The 14,686-nt window shown below is 35.9% G+C and overlaps 2 protein-coding genes across 2 annotated transcripts; one reads left to right on the top strand and one right to left on the bottom strand.

Moving 5' to 3' along the window:
- Window positions 1-293: 293 nt before the first annotated feature.
- Window positions 294-3,317, bottom strand: LOC122286752 (LOB domain-containing protein 18). Its single transcript, XM_043095437.1, has 2 exons — window positions 2,587-3,317; window positions 294-858 (listed from the first exon to the last, which is right to left on the bottom strand). The coding sequence occupies exons 1-2, from the start codon at window positions 2,914-2,916 to the stop codon at window positions 478-480; spliced, it is 711 nt and encodes a 236-aa protein (XP_042951371.1). The 5' UTR covers window positions 2,917-3,317; the 3' UTR covers window positions 294-477.
- Window positions 3,318-10,931: 7,614 nt separating this feature from the next.
- On the top strand, window positions 10,932-14,646 carry LOC122286809 (LOB domain-containing protein 19-like). Its single transcript, XM_043095440.1, has 2 exons — window positions 10,932-11,411; window positions 14,114-14,646. The coding sequence occupies exons 1-2, from the start codon at window positions 11,127-11,129 to the stop codon at window positions 14,468-14,470; spliced, it is 642 nt and encodes a 213-aa protein (XP_042951374.1). The 5' UTR covers window positions 10,932-11,126; the 3' UTR covers window positions 14,471-14,646.
- The last annotated feature ends 40 nt before the right edge of the window (window positions 14,647-14,686 follow it).

Here is a 14,686-nt window from a genome sequence, read left to right on the forward strand (position 1 = left end):
TCGTACGTGCCAACTGGGCATTTTTTGCAATATTTACGGAGTTTCTGTACAAGTTGCTCTTTGGAAAACTTACCAAGAAATTAGCAGTCTTCAAAATTCTCGTTCTTATAGGTAATATGGAAACGTTGGTAAAAAACCAGAATAATTTTGTGGTGCTGGAGGTATAAGTTTTAAGTTATGAAGGTTTATCAAGATCACAATTTTGTTAATTCGAACCATAATTCTACTTCCTCAGCATGAATGTGTATTTTCTTTTTTCAAATTATTATAGAAATAAACAGAACGCAAATACGTAAATGAACTAAATTGAATTTTCTCTAAGTAGTTAAAATAAAAGTAATATTATAGCTCAGTTCTAAAATTACTTGCCCAATATAACGTGAAAACCAAGCTCGATCTGATCTCTTCCTAGCATAAGGTCAGGAAGCACCAATCAAGGGATCGTGCTTGTAATTAATAAGAAGGTCATGATCAGTCTCATTTGGAGAGAGGTGGTGATTGTGAAGGAGTTGAGCACGGCACTGTCCCGGGTGGTGGAGACCCATGTCTATGGAGGAGTTCGCGCGCCATTAATGCTTGGAGCTGGTCAGTACTGCCACTAGCAGATAATGAACCACTGCCTCCTAATTGGCGTGGATCCATAGGTCGCTGTTGCATGACCCATGAGGGTTGCACCACGGGATCAAAAAGCGATGATAAATCGTATGTGACAGGCATGGAGGAAGCTGAAGGGAGATCGGCGATGGAAAGTGGTGGTGGCGCAATCATTGTTGGATGTTGATGCGGCGGCGGCGATGGTAGCTCCAATGTTGCAAGGTGGGCTTGCAAGTACGAGAGTTCTGCTTGTAAATTCACCACCTGCGCGCTTAAAACAATTTAGCAAAAAGAGAAAGATACAAGAATCATCACGTAGTACGTTTCCCTGAAAAGAAACAATTACATTTTTCAAGTAATGTAATGTTTTATATATGCAAGAGATAGAGTACGACTGATGAATATTGCAACCAGCTGCTAGCTAGATAGAATTAAACTAATTCCATAGTTGGAGAAAGAAGACAAATAAAGCCATGAGTCAAGCATAATCAACGTCCATTAATTCAAGTCGATTAAAAAAACAAAACTTGAAGATTCATTCCTTTGTTTATACTAAAATGGTACTTGAAATATGCGCATAAGAACATGGCGTTGCGAGCAAATAAAGGTTTCTTATGACATATATATATGGGGATAGTGATAGAGTCATAGACCAATAACATTATTTTTTTTCTCCATAATTGTTCTTGGGAGAGGCAAAGCGGACGCTAGTAATTCATCTCGGATCTAGTAATTATTTATATTTTATGCCATATTTCAAGTTTTTTTTATACGTGCACGTTCAGATAATTTCTATATATCCGTATATATTCGAGCATTTACAATTTTGCAAATATTAGCAAAAAATAGCTAGTGCAAATATTTAGCTAGTGCTGGTGTACTATATATATTCGTGAAAATGATGTTTTAGAATCGTGATACATTCTCACCACCCTGGGTTTATGGCCGGGGATCATTAATAAAGACCATTTCTGACTATTCATAAAACCATAGTTTTCTCCGTCTTTAATATGTTTTGATATCTACAAGGATTGGACTGTTGGGAAGTAAAGTGGACGGTTCCATGAAAACGAAACGGAAGAACTGAAAAAGACAAAAAGAAATAAAGATGTTCCCACTTGTTTCTTTTCGAGAAAATTATAATGAAAAGAAGCAATGAAACTTTGAATCTCATCCTTCGCTAAAAGCTTGAGTACTTTAATCCAAGGATCAGCAACGACCCGACCATTTCCTTAATAACAGCTAGCAAGCTAGGATAACTATTTGCACAGGAAAATGGTACACTTTAGGCTATGCCACTGTGGTAAACGCCGATCCGCACCATTTGTAGCGTAATTAAAGAGACCTTTTTTCCTTTTTTCATGGCAGTTAGAAAGACCTTCTTGATTTTAGTAGAGCACAGAAAAGTATACTTGATTTTGTGGTAATGCCTTCTTAAGCAGTGCTACCCCTGCATGCATGTCGATCCCGTACTTTTTCTTAATTGGTTTCCTTTTAATTGTTTAAACCGAAGTTTGTTTCTCATTAAGGCCACTAAGATCGAGCTTCCTATCCTTTACATGACACCTTTCCTTTATATCTGGCATTGCCACCCTTTGTTGAAAAGTAAGGAACAGGAAAATGGTGCTCCACTGCTCTTAAAAAAAATCAAGAATATTAATGCTAGCTGCAGCAACACTACCAATTCAAGAAAAATGAGTGACCTTAAATTAATTTTAAAAAACTCGGGTTGTAAGTTTTTGATAAGTTTAAAAAAAGAAATTAAAAGGCCATGATGACTATCTTAAATTAATTACTTCTCTTAATTAATTATATATTTCTTCTATATATGTAGTTAAACACTTGCAAAGATTTACTTGCAATAATTAATTAATTAGCTTGTATAATGTATAAGCAATAAACGAAAAGAACAGGATACTAATTTGTCATACCAAAACCCCAAGATGATCTCAATACTTATTGATCGAGAGAATATGAGTAGTGTCGACTCACCTGTTGTTGAAGAGCGAAGATGTGAGCAACGCAGCCGTATACCGGATCTCTAAGCCGAGCCTGTGCCTCATAACATATTGTTACCACCGCATCGAGCCGCTTATGCACCGGAATATGCAAAAGAAGCTTGGAAACGTTGCTAGCCCCAAACACCTTGTGCACGGCTGCGAAATGGGCTGCCCCTTGCTCCGAGTCAAAGTAAGGCGCAAATATACAGCCGGGAACACACTTCCTCCGCAAAAACTTGCACGCCCCGCATGGCCCTCCGCCGCCACCGATGCTGCTTCCTCCGCCACCACTTCCACCACTACTACTAGGGTTTGCACTCATTTGCTCTTTTTGTTGGGTGGAGGCCAGGAGGGGGGGATTTTCTTTCTTTCCTTTTGTATCTCTTTCTTGGGAATATATATATGATGTATGACTATCACATAATTAGGGTTCGTGGGCTTGAAGAATAAGAAGAAGAAGAGGAGGAGGAGGAGGAAGAGGAGGAGGAGGAGGTGGCGGAGTTTGTTGGGTATGGTTTTTTGGATAGTTTTTAAATGTGCGATATAAAAAAGGATATATAAGAAGTCTTTAAAGCCACGCGAGAGAGCAAAGCCTTAACCCCCACATTTAGCCGCTTGCGTGAAGCAAACATGCGATAAGCCCTTTGTTATTGTTCTCAACTGCTTTCTTTTTTCCTTTATCTTCCTTCCTCTCGTGAATTTATTCAACAAAACATGAAGTTTCTCTATCTCTGATATTCTTAAAACTCTCTCAAGCTCTATATACATATATATATTATATGATGTACGTACATACGTAGAAATATTGGAGTTTGCTTTTAGCTATGTTTATTTTCTCGCGCTTTCAAACACAAAGAAATTGATATATTTTAGAAGTTGAAAACGTGTCAATGGGACATGTCCATATCTGCTAGCTAGGGTACTGCGTGTTTTAAGCAGCGTGGAGGGCAAAAGACGCCAACTTCTCTTCTCTCTCTCCCCCTCAACGTTGAAAATGACTCTGCTTTCCTTTTCATTTTCTTTTTTACATGAAAAGCCGTACTAGAGAAGCTAATGGGTTTCGATACAGATAAGCCATAGCAAAGCTGATGGGTTTTCAAAAGGACGTGATTGCCCACTGGGTTTTCTCAAGTTTATTCTATTAATCTGTGTTTAACTACATTTGGTAAGTGGCTAATATCGAAATCCAACTCCAAGTGTCTAATCCGGCAATCAGGAGGCTTTTCCTCAGTTCTTGATAGACACGTAAATTTCTGTCATTCGATCATCACACAATGCTGTCAAGCAACAGGTACTAGCCGGTGCAGTAGAAAGTTCGGAACTGAAGCCGTGCGTTTGTCTAAAATATAATTAATTAGTGTCAATTTCTCACCAAATAAATAAATGATAACATTAGTGGTGTCATTTTTCAAATATGTAACCTTCTTTATCTGCAAGGTATAATAATTCATCATCGGGACCGGAGCCATCACATTAATCTTATTTTAAATTATTTTATTCATAAAAACAGCCTATAAATTCAATTATTGATTTTATTTCATAATTTGTTTTTTTAATTTAAGGAGAATATTATAAAGTCAAGATTTAATAGTAGACAAAGAAGAAACTGGCGATTTTGTCATTCCATTCAGTGCCTAATAGTTGCCTATAATTAGTAAACTAGGCGAGGTAATGAAGGTCAAACTTCAAAGATCGGCTTTCAAATCCCCACCACGAGAAACCCAAATGTGGGAAAGCCACGTGTGAGTCGGTGACTACGAAAGTAACGGCCGGGTAAAAGGGTGAGCTCATTCACACCTGGGACCCACGCGCCGTTCATTTGAAAAGAAAGCAAGTAACGTCTCTGCTCCTTCTCGTTTCCCAATTTTCATTAGACAAAAAACTGATGCAATAATTTTTTTTTCTATTTCAAAAAAAAAAAATTTTTGAATTTATACAAAATTTTAATAATATATAAAATTAAAATTAGAATCAGTAACAGTTCGTAACGGCGCGTCACCGCGCCGTCCGGCTCTTGTCCAATAAATGTGTTGTGAGGAGGAAGCAATGACAGAAGCTACGTCCCAGCAGTTGACCGACACGTGTCATAATTTAAAGCTGACGTACCGCTTTGATGACCGGTTGCTTACGATGTAACAGTTTCATGCATTTCCTTCCTCTGCATTCGCTGCATACTTATTAATTAGAAGCAATATCCTTTATTCGACCTCAATAAAGATATTTTCATTCCCAGCAAAAATAAAATTAGACCACTTGTCACCTACTCAACGGCTAACACTAAAAATCTTTTTTTTATAATTTTTTATGATAAAATAAACGTTTGAACTTTGAATCCAGAAAATAATTAAAAAATAGCAATAATTTATGCTGAAAACTATGCAACTATACGTAATGGGTTGTTGGAAGAAACTAAAGAAGAGCAGTACTTTGCAATCAGATTGCAAATAACCCAAAAAAAAAAAAAAAACTTTAAAAAAAATCATAAGTAAACCCATTTAATTATTTTGCATAACTCATTGATGGGTTGTTGGCAACTTGGCATAATTGCATCGTTGTTTCAAACAAGGTACGTAAAAGAATTTAAGAATGGTCCAGTTATTTAAGTTTCGACAGGAACAAATCCTATATATACAACATATATATAATATTAATAAAAAAATGAAAATACTAATATGTCCCCATCAGCTTGCTTTCTCGTTATGATCATTTATATATTTATTTTTTTAAGTTGTTTTTCTTAATAGTTTAGAAAGTAATTTTTAGTGTATTTATGTAAATTTTTTATTTTTTTTAAATATTTAAAAAATAAGAAAAAAATATAAAATATAAAATTTGTACTAGTAGGTATACCCAGCGGTCAAAGTCAGGCGGCACACTAGCACTCCTTTAATTAAAATGGTTTAGTAAAATATTATTATGCCGCTTGCCATTACCGCTCAGTATTTTTTATTTTTTTAACTTAATAATTAAAGAATTGATTTTTAGTGTATTGATGTATTTTTTTTTACTTTTTAAAAATATTTATGTTTAAAAAATATGAAAAGAAACAAAAAAAAAAAAATTGAATTTCACTTGGGGCAACATGTCGAGCGGTAACTGCTGGACCGCATAATAGCCCGGCTCAATGGTTTAGATATTTAAGCTAGCTTGCTACTTGTATTGCAACAGTACAAGCATACTTAATTAGAACTATTTTTACTTCTATCAACTGAGCAAAAAAAAAATATTTAGGTTTTCTAGCTCTTACAACATGATCATCAATATTGTGGACCGCCTCCTGACAGTTCAATATTAATGCATTTACCTAGGGTCCACGTACGAGCTCCCCGCTCGTGTGGTCAATGCCTAGAAATCTCACAATCGTAAAAGCATATATCGTTGCATTGAAAAATATATTAGTTGAAAAAATGTGTTTTAAATTAGCGCATGTCACCCGAACATACGGCAAGGAAGCTGGTAAGTGTTGTCTAAGGTACTTTATAAGAAAAATATAAAGAAATGATGATCAGTCAAAAAAATGAGTTTAGACCAAACTAATTATCACGAATTGTTCGAGATACATCTATAGCAGCTAACACGTTAAAAAGTCATGTTAGTCAAAGAATCTACGGATCTATAATGTTTAATATATTTAAGGTATTAGTAATTAATTTGTATGCCCCGCCAACATCGAAATCTTAAAGAATTTCCCTTATTGGCATTCAGTAATCCAACTGTAATCCAAGAAGAAAGTACTATAATTTTCTAGTAAGGTGGCCCGCCCGGCCTGATCTCAAATTATAAATTTCCAACATAATTCCTGGTAGTAAGGGAAATTCTTGACCACGATTACCCAAATCTCTTGTGTGTATATATATAATATATACGACTTTCTCGCAAATTATAAATAATAATAATAAAGAACAGAAAAATTAATCCAACATGTACAAGACCATGCAGGAGTACTGCCAACTAGTTTTAATATTACCATCAAGAGTTAGAAACTGATCATCACATGGTTCAATTTAATGTACAATAAATAATTATTTTGGTCCGTGCACGGTCGGGTTCAAAACTTCAAATCCCCCCTTCAATAATCAAATTTCTTAGGGAGGATAAAATTTATAAGCAAGAATAATCCCTGGCAGTTCCAACTTCCCTCAACAACTAGGAGCGAATTTGGAGCGAATTCGGAACATCAGAGTAATCGTTATTAGACTCCGTTTGGATATTAAGTTAAGATGAGATGGGCTGAATTTTGAATAGTAGTGAGTTAAAATAGTAGAGTTAATTTTGTAGGACTCACTTAAAATAAGTTTAAATATATTTAGATGTTAATATGAGTTTAGATATATTTATAAAAAGTTAAAAAATGTTGTAGGCCTTACGTGTAAAAAGGTGTTGAGTTGAAAAAAGTTATTAGTTTCACGTGTCAAGAGGTATTGAGTTGAAATATATTATGAGTTTCACGTATAAAGAGATTTTGAGTTAAAATAAATTTAATAATTTAAGTATTATATATTTAAATATTAATATCAACTTAAAATTAGACTCAAATTAATTCAGTCAAACTTCATCTAATTGTCGAAGCACCGTACTCTAACTGACAAAACTCTGGTACTCTTAGAAATACACGGTTGGCAACCTTAATTGGTTTGGTCTTGAATATTAATTGTCCCGGCCATGAACTGAAAAGCGATCCTTCTTGATTTCTATGTATATATACGGGATATATATGGCATCCACAAAGAAGCCTGCAGATCATCGACATGGGTTCTGAGCGTTGGGCCTTAGTTCACACCCTGGTCAAACTTAATTACGAAATCAAGGCCTGATCCATGCATTGAGGTCAATTTTGACGTTAAAAGTACAGCCAACTTGTGCTGTAGTGGTTGGCCATATCATGGTATATATTAAGTATATATAGATATCCTCCAATTTTGTAAAGATTTTTTAATTGATCATCGAGTCCTTAAAAAGGGATTTAATTATGGATTCCTTTTCATGTAAAAAAAAAGTACAAAAGAAGTTATATAAATTAACAAAAAACAACCATAAATTATAGTGATTGTTTTTACATGAGGTGCCAAAGACTAATTGCTACGTACAACCCAACAAATGTTCCAAGCGAAACGCTTTGGATCGGTCGGGCTTATAATCGGGGAAAAGCAGCCCTCCATTCAGTAGTTGCCACGTAAGGAAAAACACAATAAGCTACTTAGACTTCACCATACCGAATCAAAACAAGCACCCACACAGAAATCGTTGTTGAGCTCTCTTCCCCTCTTTTCGTCTTCGTCAAGTACCCTCTCTTTTGTCTCTTTGCATCTAATCGCGCCCTGCCTAAGGTTCTCAGAGAAATTCCATTGATGTCGTTGCTCGAGCTCCGGAAAAGATACGAAGCCGAAGCTCCAATGAATGCAACTGGAGAATAAGATAGTGAAGAATCCATTCTCCAACTCCGAAAGCCGACTTCTCCAAACTCTTAGTCAAATCCACCAATAAGATCTGATTCCAAAACATAGCTCCAGCAATAAAAAAATCTCGAGAAGAAAAATCTTAGAATAACTTAATGATTGGACATTGAACAACACGTTTAGTAATGCCTAATTAGGCTGCGTCAGGGGAAAAAAAAGAAAAAAAACAAATAAAGTGGAAAAACGAAAAAGGAGATATTTATTCACTCGATTGTGGATTTCTCACAAAAGCTTCCAATCAACTATTCCTGACATAACTATTCGGTACTATTTCAACTAAATCGAGATTTTACAATTATAGAAAGCACCATACAACCACAAAATTCTCATTTTTCGGAAGCTTCTTCCATTTTCCCAGCAAACAGATAGGAAAATCAGAGCCTGACTTGTACGCTATTGTATGAACAAAGGGACCACGAATGACGAAACCGCTCCATACCAACAATTTCGGGTATCACCAGTTCGGCAACTCTTCAGGTGGTGGAAAACCAAAAAAAATCAACCGAATCTTAGTAAATCACCTCCACTCATACAGCTTGAACCCCTCCACACGCATCTCGTCAGGCGGTGGTAGATCGAGGCCATCTGATAAATACCTAGGTGAAGGTTTTCCAAATGGGGCTCGAATCGGTGAGGGGAAGATGTGTCATCATCATCTAATGTAACGAATCTATTGTAATTTCTGTGGAATTGTTGATGTGGCATAGTATTATTGAAGAGTTGTTTAATGAAGGGGAGCAGCCGGACCGGTCTCCAGATATTCTCATGTTCCAAATACAAGGCCACGCCTAACAGCTCGGTAATTAAGCAGAACCTTTGATTAAAGAAAGGATAAAATAAATATATAGCACTACAAAAGAAAATTAGGCTTTTTTCCCTCTAAACAATGTAAAACAGCATCAAACTTGGAAATTAAGAAAACTTTTACATATATACCTGATTTTTTCAGAGAAAACATGCATGTAAGTACTAGTACAAATCACTGAAAGATCAGCCATGCATGTACATCATATGATCTTTAATAAATTATTGACCAAAAGAAGAAAGAATATGGCCCTCTTTTTTTTATGTTTTTTGGGGCGTGGGGGTAGCATGGGGCTGGGAGAGGGAGGCCAGAGACCATATACAGGAAGAAAAATATACAATTATATTCAGGAGACTAATTCCGTTGAACATATGCTATAAGTATCGATTAATGTGCATTAACAGATCAGTGATTTCATGGGAGTCAATATACTATTAATGAGCAATGTGGATTCTCCAAATAAGTAGGTTTTAGACTTGATAATGAATAAAACAGTGTGATGCCTCGTCATGACAAAGAAAACCGAGGATTGTACTGCGGATTTGAATTCCTTGGATTGAGGCTCATATATATAATACCGATAATTTATGAAAAGTATATACAAGAGAGCAGTACTTAACTTACTTCATCAGCTGTAATTAGTAGCTATCCTTATATTTTTGGCATATCGTACAAGTGTGATTAATCATTAATCCATCCAGCTTGTACCGTGACAGAAGTTCCTATATAATTCCTTTCAAGTTTGAAATTATTATATATGTACCCAATATTATCGATCCCGCTATATAAAAGTTAAAACCCAAATCAAAGATGGAATATTACGGCAGCACAAAAACAAAAATCTCTTTCCAGTTATGCGTTCGGCTTTATCATGCATTGAAAAGATCTTAATTAAACTCCGAAATTTACGTGAGTTTAGTGCCTGTTTTTGGACCCTTAAGTGGGTAAGTACTATGGTACTTAGTATAGCGTATAAGCAAATTAACATGAATCTAAGTGCACCGAACACCATATCCTGCTGTCAACGCGTGCGCATGAAACATTAATTTACTACCACCTTGATGGGAAATGTTGTCATTGAGGCAACATGCATGAGTGCTGCTTGACATATATGCCATTTATGTAGATTAATCTCTATTCAAATGAAATCATACGAAGCCTAATAAATGTATTTTTAGTCGGTGATTACTTATTATGTAATGACTGGTCTTTTAACCACCAGATGATCTACAGGCTCTTATATGCCTTCAATTCTTTGATCAATCTTCTTCCATCATTTTTTTCTTTCTTCAACCACCTACACATCCAATCAGTACATTGCATCTTTAGGGACGTTTAAAATTCTTAATTTTTTTATGAGTAACAGTTGTAGATGTTATTGTTCAGTATTTTAGATTTTAGGCATATCTAAAAAGAAATTCTCGACCAGTATATTTTGAAGACAAACACATGATCATAAGGCATAACTTATCCTCAACGAGTGGATTATAGCACAAGCGAGCTCAACGAGTGGATCTTTTCCATTTTGGTAAGGGCGTGATCAATTAAAGCTTAGTTGCCCTCACAGGCTCACAACTGCTGGATTTGGGAAAAGACAAACCTTTTTAACTAGCCATGCATACAGCTTTTATCCCAGCTGTAAACGAAAAAAACTCTGAAAGTTATCTTTGTTTCATGTGCGTACTTCAATGCTACTGTTATACATGAAGTGAAAGGAAGAGGTATATACGTAAGGCCATAGCAATGAAAGCAACCTCTAGAATATTAGAATTACTGTACTCCCTCTCTCCCTGATCTGACTGCGAGATAGATGAAATGGAAATGACAGTAGATCAATATATAGATCATGGAAAATATAGATAGGATGTTTTTCCCACGTGGGCGGGGATTCGCACGTGAAATCGACAACGGGCGGTTGGAAGTTGATACTGTTGCCGTATGTGTATGTTTGCTTTACGCAAGCTGCTCCCAATTGCCCTCTCCGCCTACTTGCCGTGGCTTTAAAGTATATGAACCAATTCACTCCCCCTACACTAAATTGAAAAATAAATAGAACAGAAGGGGAGCAAAAACTAAATTAGAAAAGGCTAGTCCTTTTCAAATGACACACCATTAAAGCAGTTTGCATATATATTATCTTATCAAAGACAAAGCAACAAACAAACCTTTCTCTCTAAATACCCTCTCTCTCTCTCTCTTTACCCCCACAAACTTAAACGCCGAGAAGAAGCTAATTAATTCTGACCTGTAAAGGAGAAAGGGATCAGAGTGATGAGTGTAAGTCACGGAGGTGGACCTTGTGGCGCCTGCAAGTTCCTTAGGCGTAAGTGCGTAAACGGTTGCATATTTGCACCCTATTTTGATTCAGACCAAGGTACTGCTCATTTTGCTGCGGTGCACAAAGTGTTTGGCGCTAGCAATGCCTCCAAGCTGCTCTTGCGCATTCCGGCACACAGGCGGCTCGATGCGGTCGTTACACTTTGCTATGAGGCTCTGTCTAGGGTTAGAGACCCCGTCTATGGCTGCGTTGGTCATATCTTTACTCTCCAGCAACAGGTGAGCTTTGCCTTCTTAATGTTCACAATTGTCAGGAAAATGTACCCAATCTATCTTCTTTAAATTGATTGCCCGTGACATGGGGTTATAGGCTGAGATCAGTGAGATGGAAAGTCTGGCGACGTAGATAGTTCCGAAACGGAAAAAGCTTTTTTCATGTCGAAAACTAATTCGGTTTAAGAGGTTTTTTGGAGTGTCCCTTTTTTACTTGCTTTATTTTTCCCCTCTCTTTTAGTTTCTTGATCTCTTCTTCCCTTTTTTTTTTTTTTGGTGACAAAGTTATGGTTAATACCCGTATACCTATCATCATGTTTTAAACAAAAAGAAATGTTTTTCTCTATTTTTTATTTCCTCGAAAGGTCATGAGGCAAACATGTCGCCAGGATATATAGGTAGATTGTAGTATATGGATAGATGGTGATGCTCAACAGGTTATAAATTTTCGAGTATATGAGCAGATCACTGCAGGTGGGAACGTAACCCAACAGGCCGGCTATCTTCTTCCTTTGGAAGATCTAGAAATGCCAGTTTAGCTGCATCTGCCTCAAACTCAAGTTAAATTGAATAGTACTCGAAAGTAATTATATATGGTGAAGTGCGGCTCGGGGTGTACTTTTTTTCGTGCAATCTTTTTGACAAATTTCATTTCTGCAGACATAATCCAAATTGTCAAGGTTTTCACACTGGCAAGCAAGATTATCTATAATAACTGTTTGTTTGACACGTTTGTCAGTCTGTGTTGCATTTTCTATGATCGACATGCTAACGCGCGCATGTATCTAGGACACCAGAGGAAACGTTTTCTAACCAAAGGTGTGATGGTATATGTGGAGACTGGTTTTTGGTTTGAGTGCAAGTAGTCTTGGATATTTTTTCAATAAAGAAATCGCGTCAAATCCACGCTAGCTTGCACTTATGAAGAGAGATAATATTAGGGTTTTTCCTCGTGGTACTGTAACTAGTTTTTGTTTTCAAAAGAGAAGTTTTTTGCGAAAATCATGTTGGCTTGCGCTATTTTTAAACGAGAGGGATAGCTAGCTAGCTAGGTGCCAGCCGCCATGAAGTACTGGTGGATCGATCATGGGTACGGGCTACTCGTGTTGCTTTCCGAAGCTACCAAGCAAACTTAGCAGCTCGAGATCAAATATACAAATATTTGGTCATGTTTTGACTTTCTCTGTCACTATTCATGCTCTAGATCAGGACATACTTGTATATAATAATATTATATCCTAGCGTAATGTATCGAGATCATCTTTCATCAAAGAGAGACAAGTAGAAAATTACCAAATGTTTATAATTCTTCCAAGTAAAATAATATTTCGTTGCGTGAATTACAATTTTTATGTTCTATTGCTGGCGCCTGCCATGAAAAGATCATCACTGGTCTACCATTTTTGGGGTAACTATTTGATAAAAAGAAAATGATATATACAAGTTACAAATGTATAAATCTTATGCAAATTCTTTATAATAAAAAATGGATCATACCATAGAAAAGTATAAAAAACTCACTTTTCTGGATGAATCTCATATTTTTACAAATTTATATATTTGAGACTTGTATCTAATATTACTTATTTAGTAAAATAATTTACGATACCACTTTTTTATATAATTTATAATAAGGAAACGATTTTTTAATCACGTGCTGTTATTACTTGTAAAGATGAATATTCATATATAATCTTTAATTTAAATTTGTTTACGGTAGCAGTTATATATATGGCAAGCATTATTGGTGATCATTGAGGTTGTCTCATCCTATATATGCGTGATTTGTGAACAACCTTTTGCTTGTATTGATAACCTTTCTTGAGTTCAAGTAATAATTTATGGACCATTTACGGTAGCCATGCATGCAGTCAGTCATATATATAATGAAATAGAATATATAATTAATTACTTTTTTCATGGTATTATTTTAAGGAAGATAGAATAATTATTGTTTCTTTCTGCCATTACAATATCTGGTTCATTGGGTACATAAGCACCATTTATCTTCTTAGCTTTAATTAGGTAGAATTCCATTTTCCTCTGATTAGCTATAGATAGATCATGATCAGTTGACTATATTTTATGTCATATATTACCCCCCGCCTCCCCCATGATCAGCCACCACCATGAAAGCGCATAAAGTTTTCGTGGTTGGATAAGAATCAAAGAGCGATCACGTTACAACTTACAACCAACCAGTACTGATCATATATAATAATATTGTCAAGCTGCTTGCTTTATATATATATATATATATATCTGTGTGTGTGTCATGCATACATATTTTGAACATATATACGTTTTTGTACCGTGTATACGTGTTTAATTTGTGAGAAATGATATTTGTAATTGTGGAATAATATGCAAACGTCGCACAATTATTTTGAAAAAAGTGAGCAAATTCAGTATTCACATAAAAAAATAATAATAATTTTTTATAATAAATTCACTTTTTTTCAAAATAATTGCACGGTATTTGCGCACCCCACCATTATATTTGCATTACTCTTAATTTGTGTTTTCTTCTCTTTCTGGCTGCAGCATGTGACAATATATGTGTATGTGTTGTTGGGTGGTAGACATGCATGTAAATGGTTGGGTGGTAGATTAAAAGATTGAATAATAACTTACCAAGAAAAGAAAGAGAAAAAAACCTAATACTTGCTTTTCTTAATTAAGAAGTACTAGACGTTTCTTGCTTGCAGGTAGTGAATTTGCAGAGAGAGTTAGCGTATGTTCAGGCCCGCCTTTCTACATTTCAGCGCCTTCCTGAGCCGCAGCTTATATCTCAGAGTCCATCACCTTCAAATCACCATTCCTCGGCTGCAGATTTGGCATCAACTACTACTTCAGACATGCAATCTAAGTACTCTGACTTAGCCATGCATTTTGATCCTGATCTTCCACCACAACCAACATCGACAGAATTAACAGGCCTTTTCAATTCGCTGGATGATGATCAATATCTCTTCTTGGATGGCGACGTCCAAGCATTGGCTCGGGAAATCATCTCTAGGTACTTGCCCGGAGTAAGATTCATGCCTAATTCAAGTCCTCATTAAACTCTACCTTCGATCTGTTTCTTTCAACTCCAATGTTAGTGCTTGTTGTTTGGTACGTTTTGGCTCTCAGTCTAGAGTGGAATCGTACTTTTTTCCATAGTTAAAATGTTGACTTATTTTTATGTGTCGAGCTGCTTTTGCGCTTGGAAATATTTTAGCAACCACTCGTTTTCTCAGCCTAAAGTAACTGCATGTCATAATCAATGTTATGACCAA

Source organism: Carya illinoinensis, chromosome 1 (genome assembly GCF_018687715.1).
Source record: "Carya illinoinensis cultivar Pawnee chromosome 1, C.illinoinensisPawnee_v1, whole genome shotgun sequence".
In the NCBI taxonomy this organism is placed as follows: domain Eukaryota; kingdom Viridiplantae; phylum Streptophyta; class Magnoliopsida; order Fagales; family Juglandaceae; genus Carya; species Carya illinoinensis.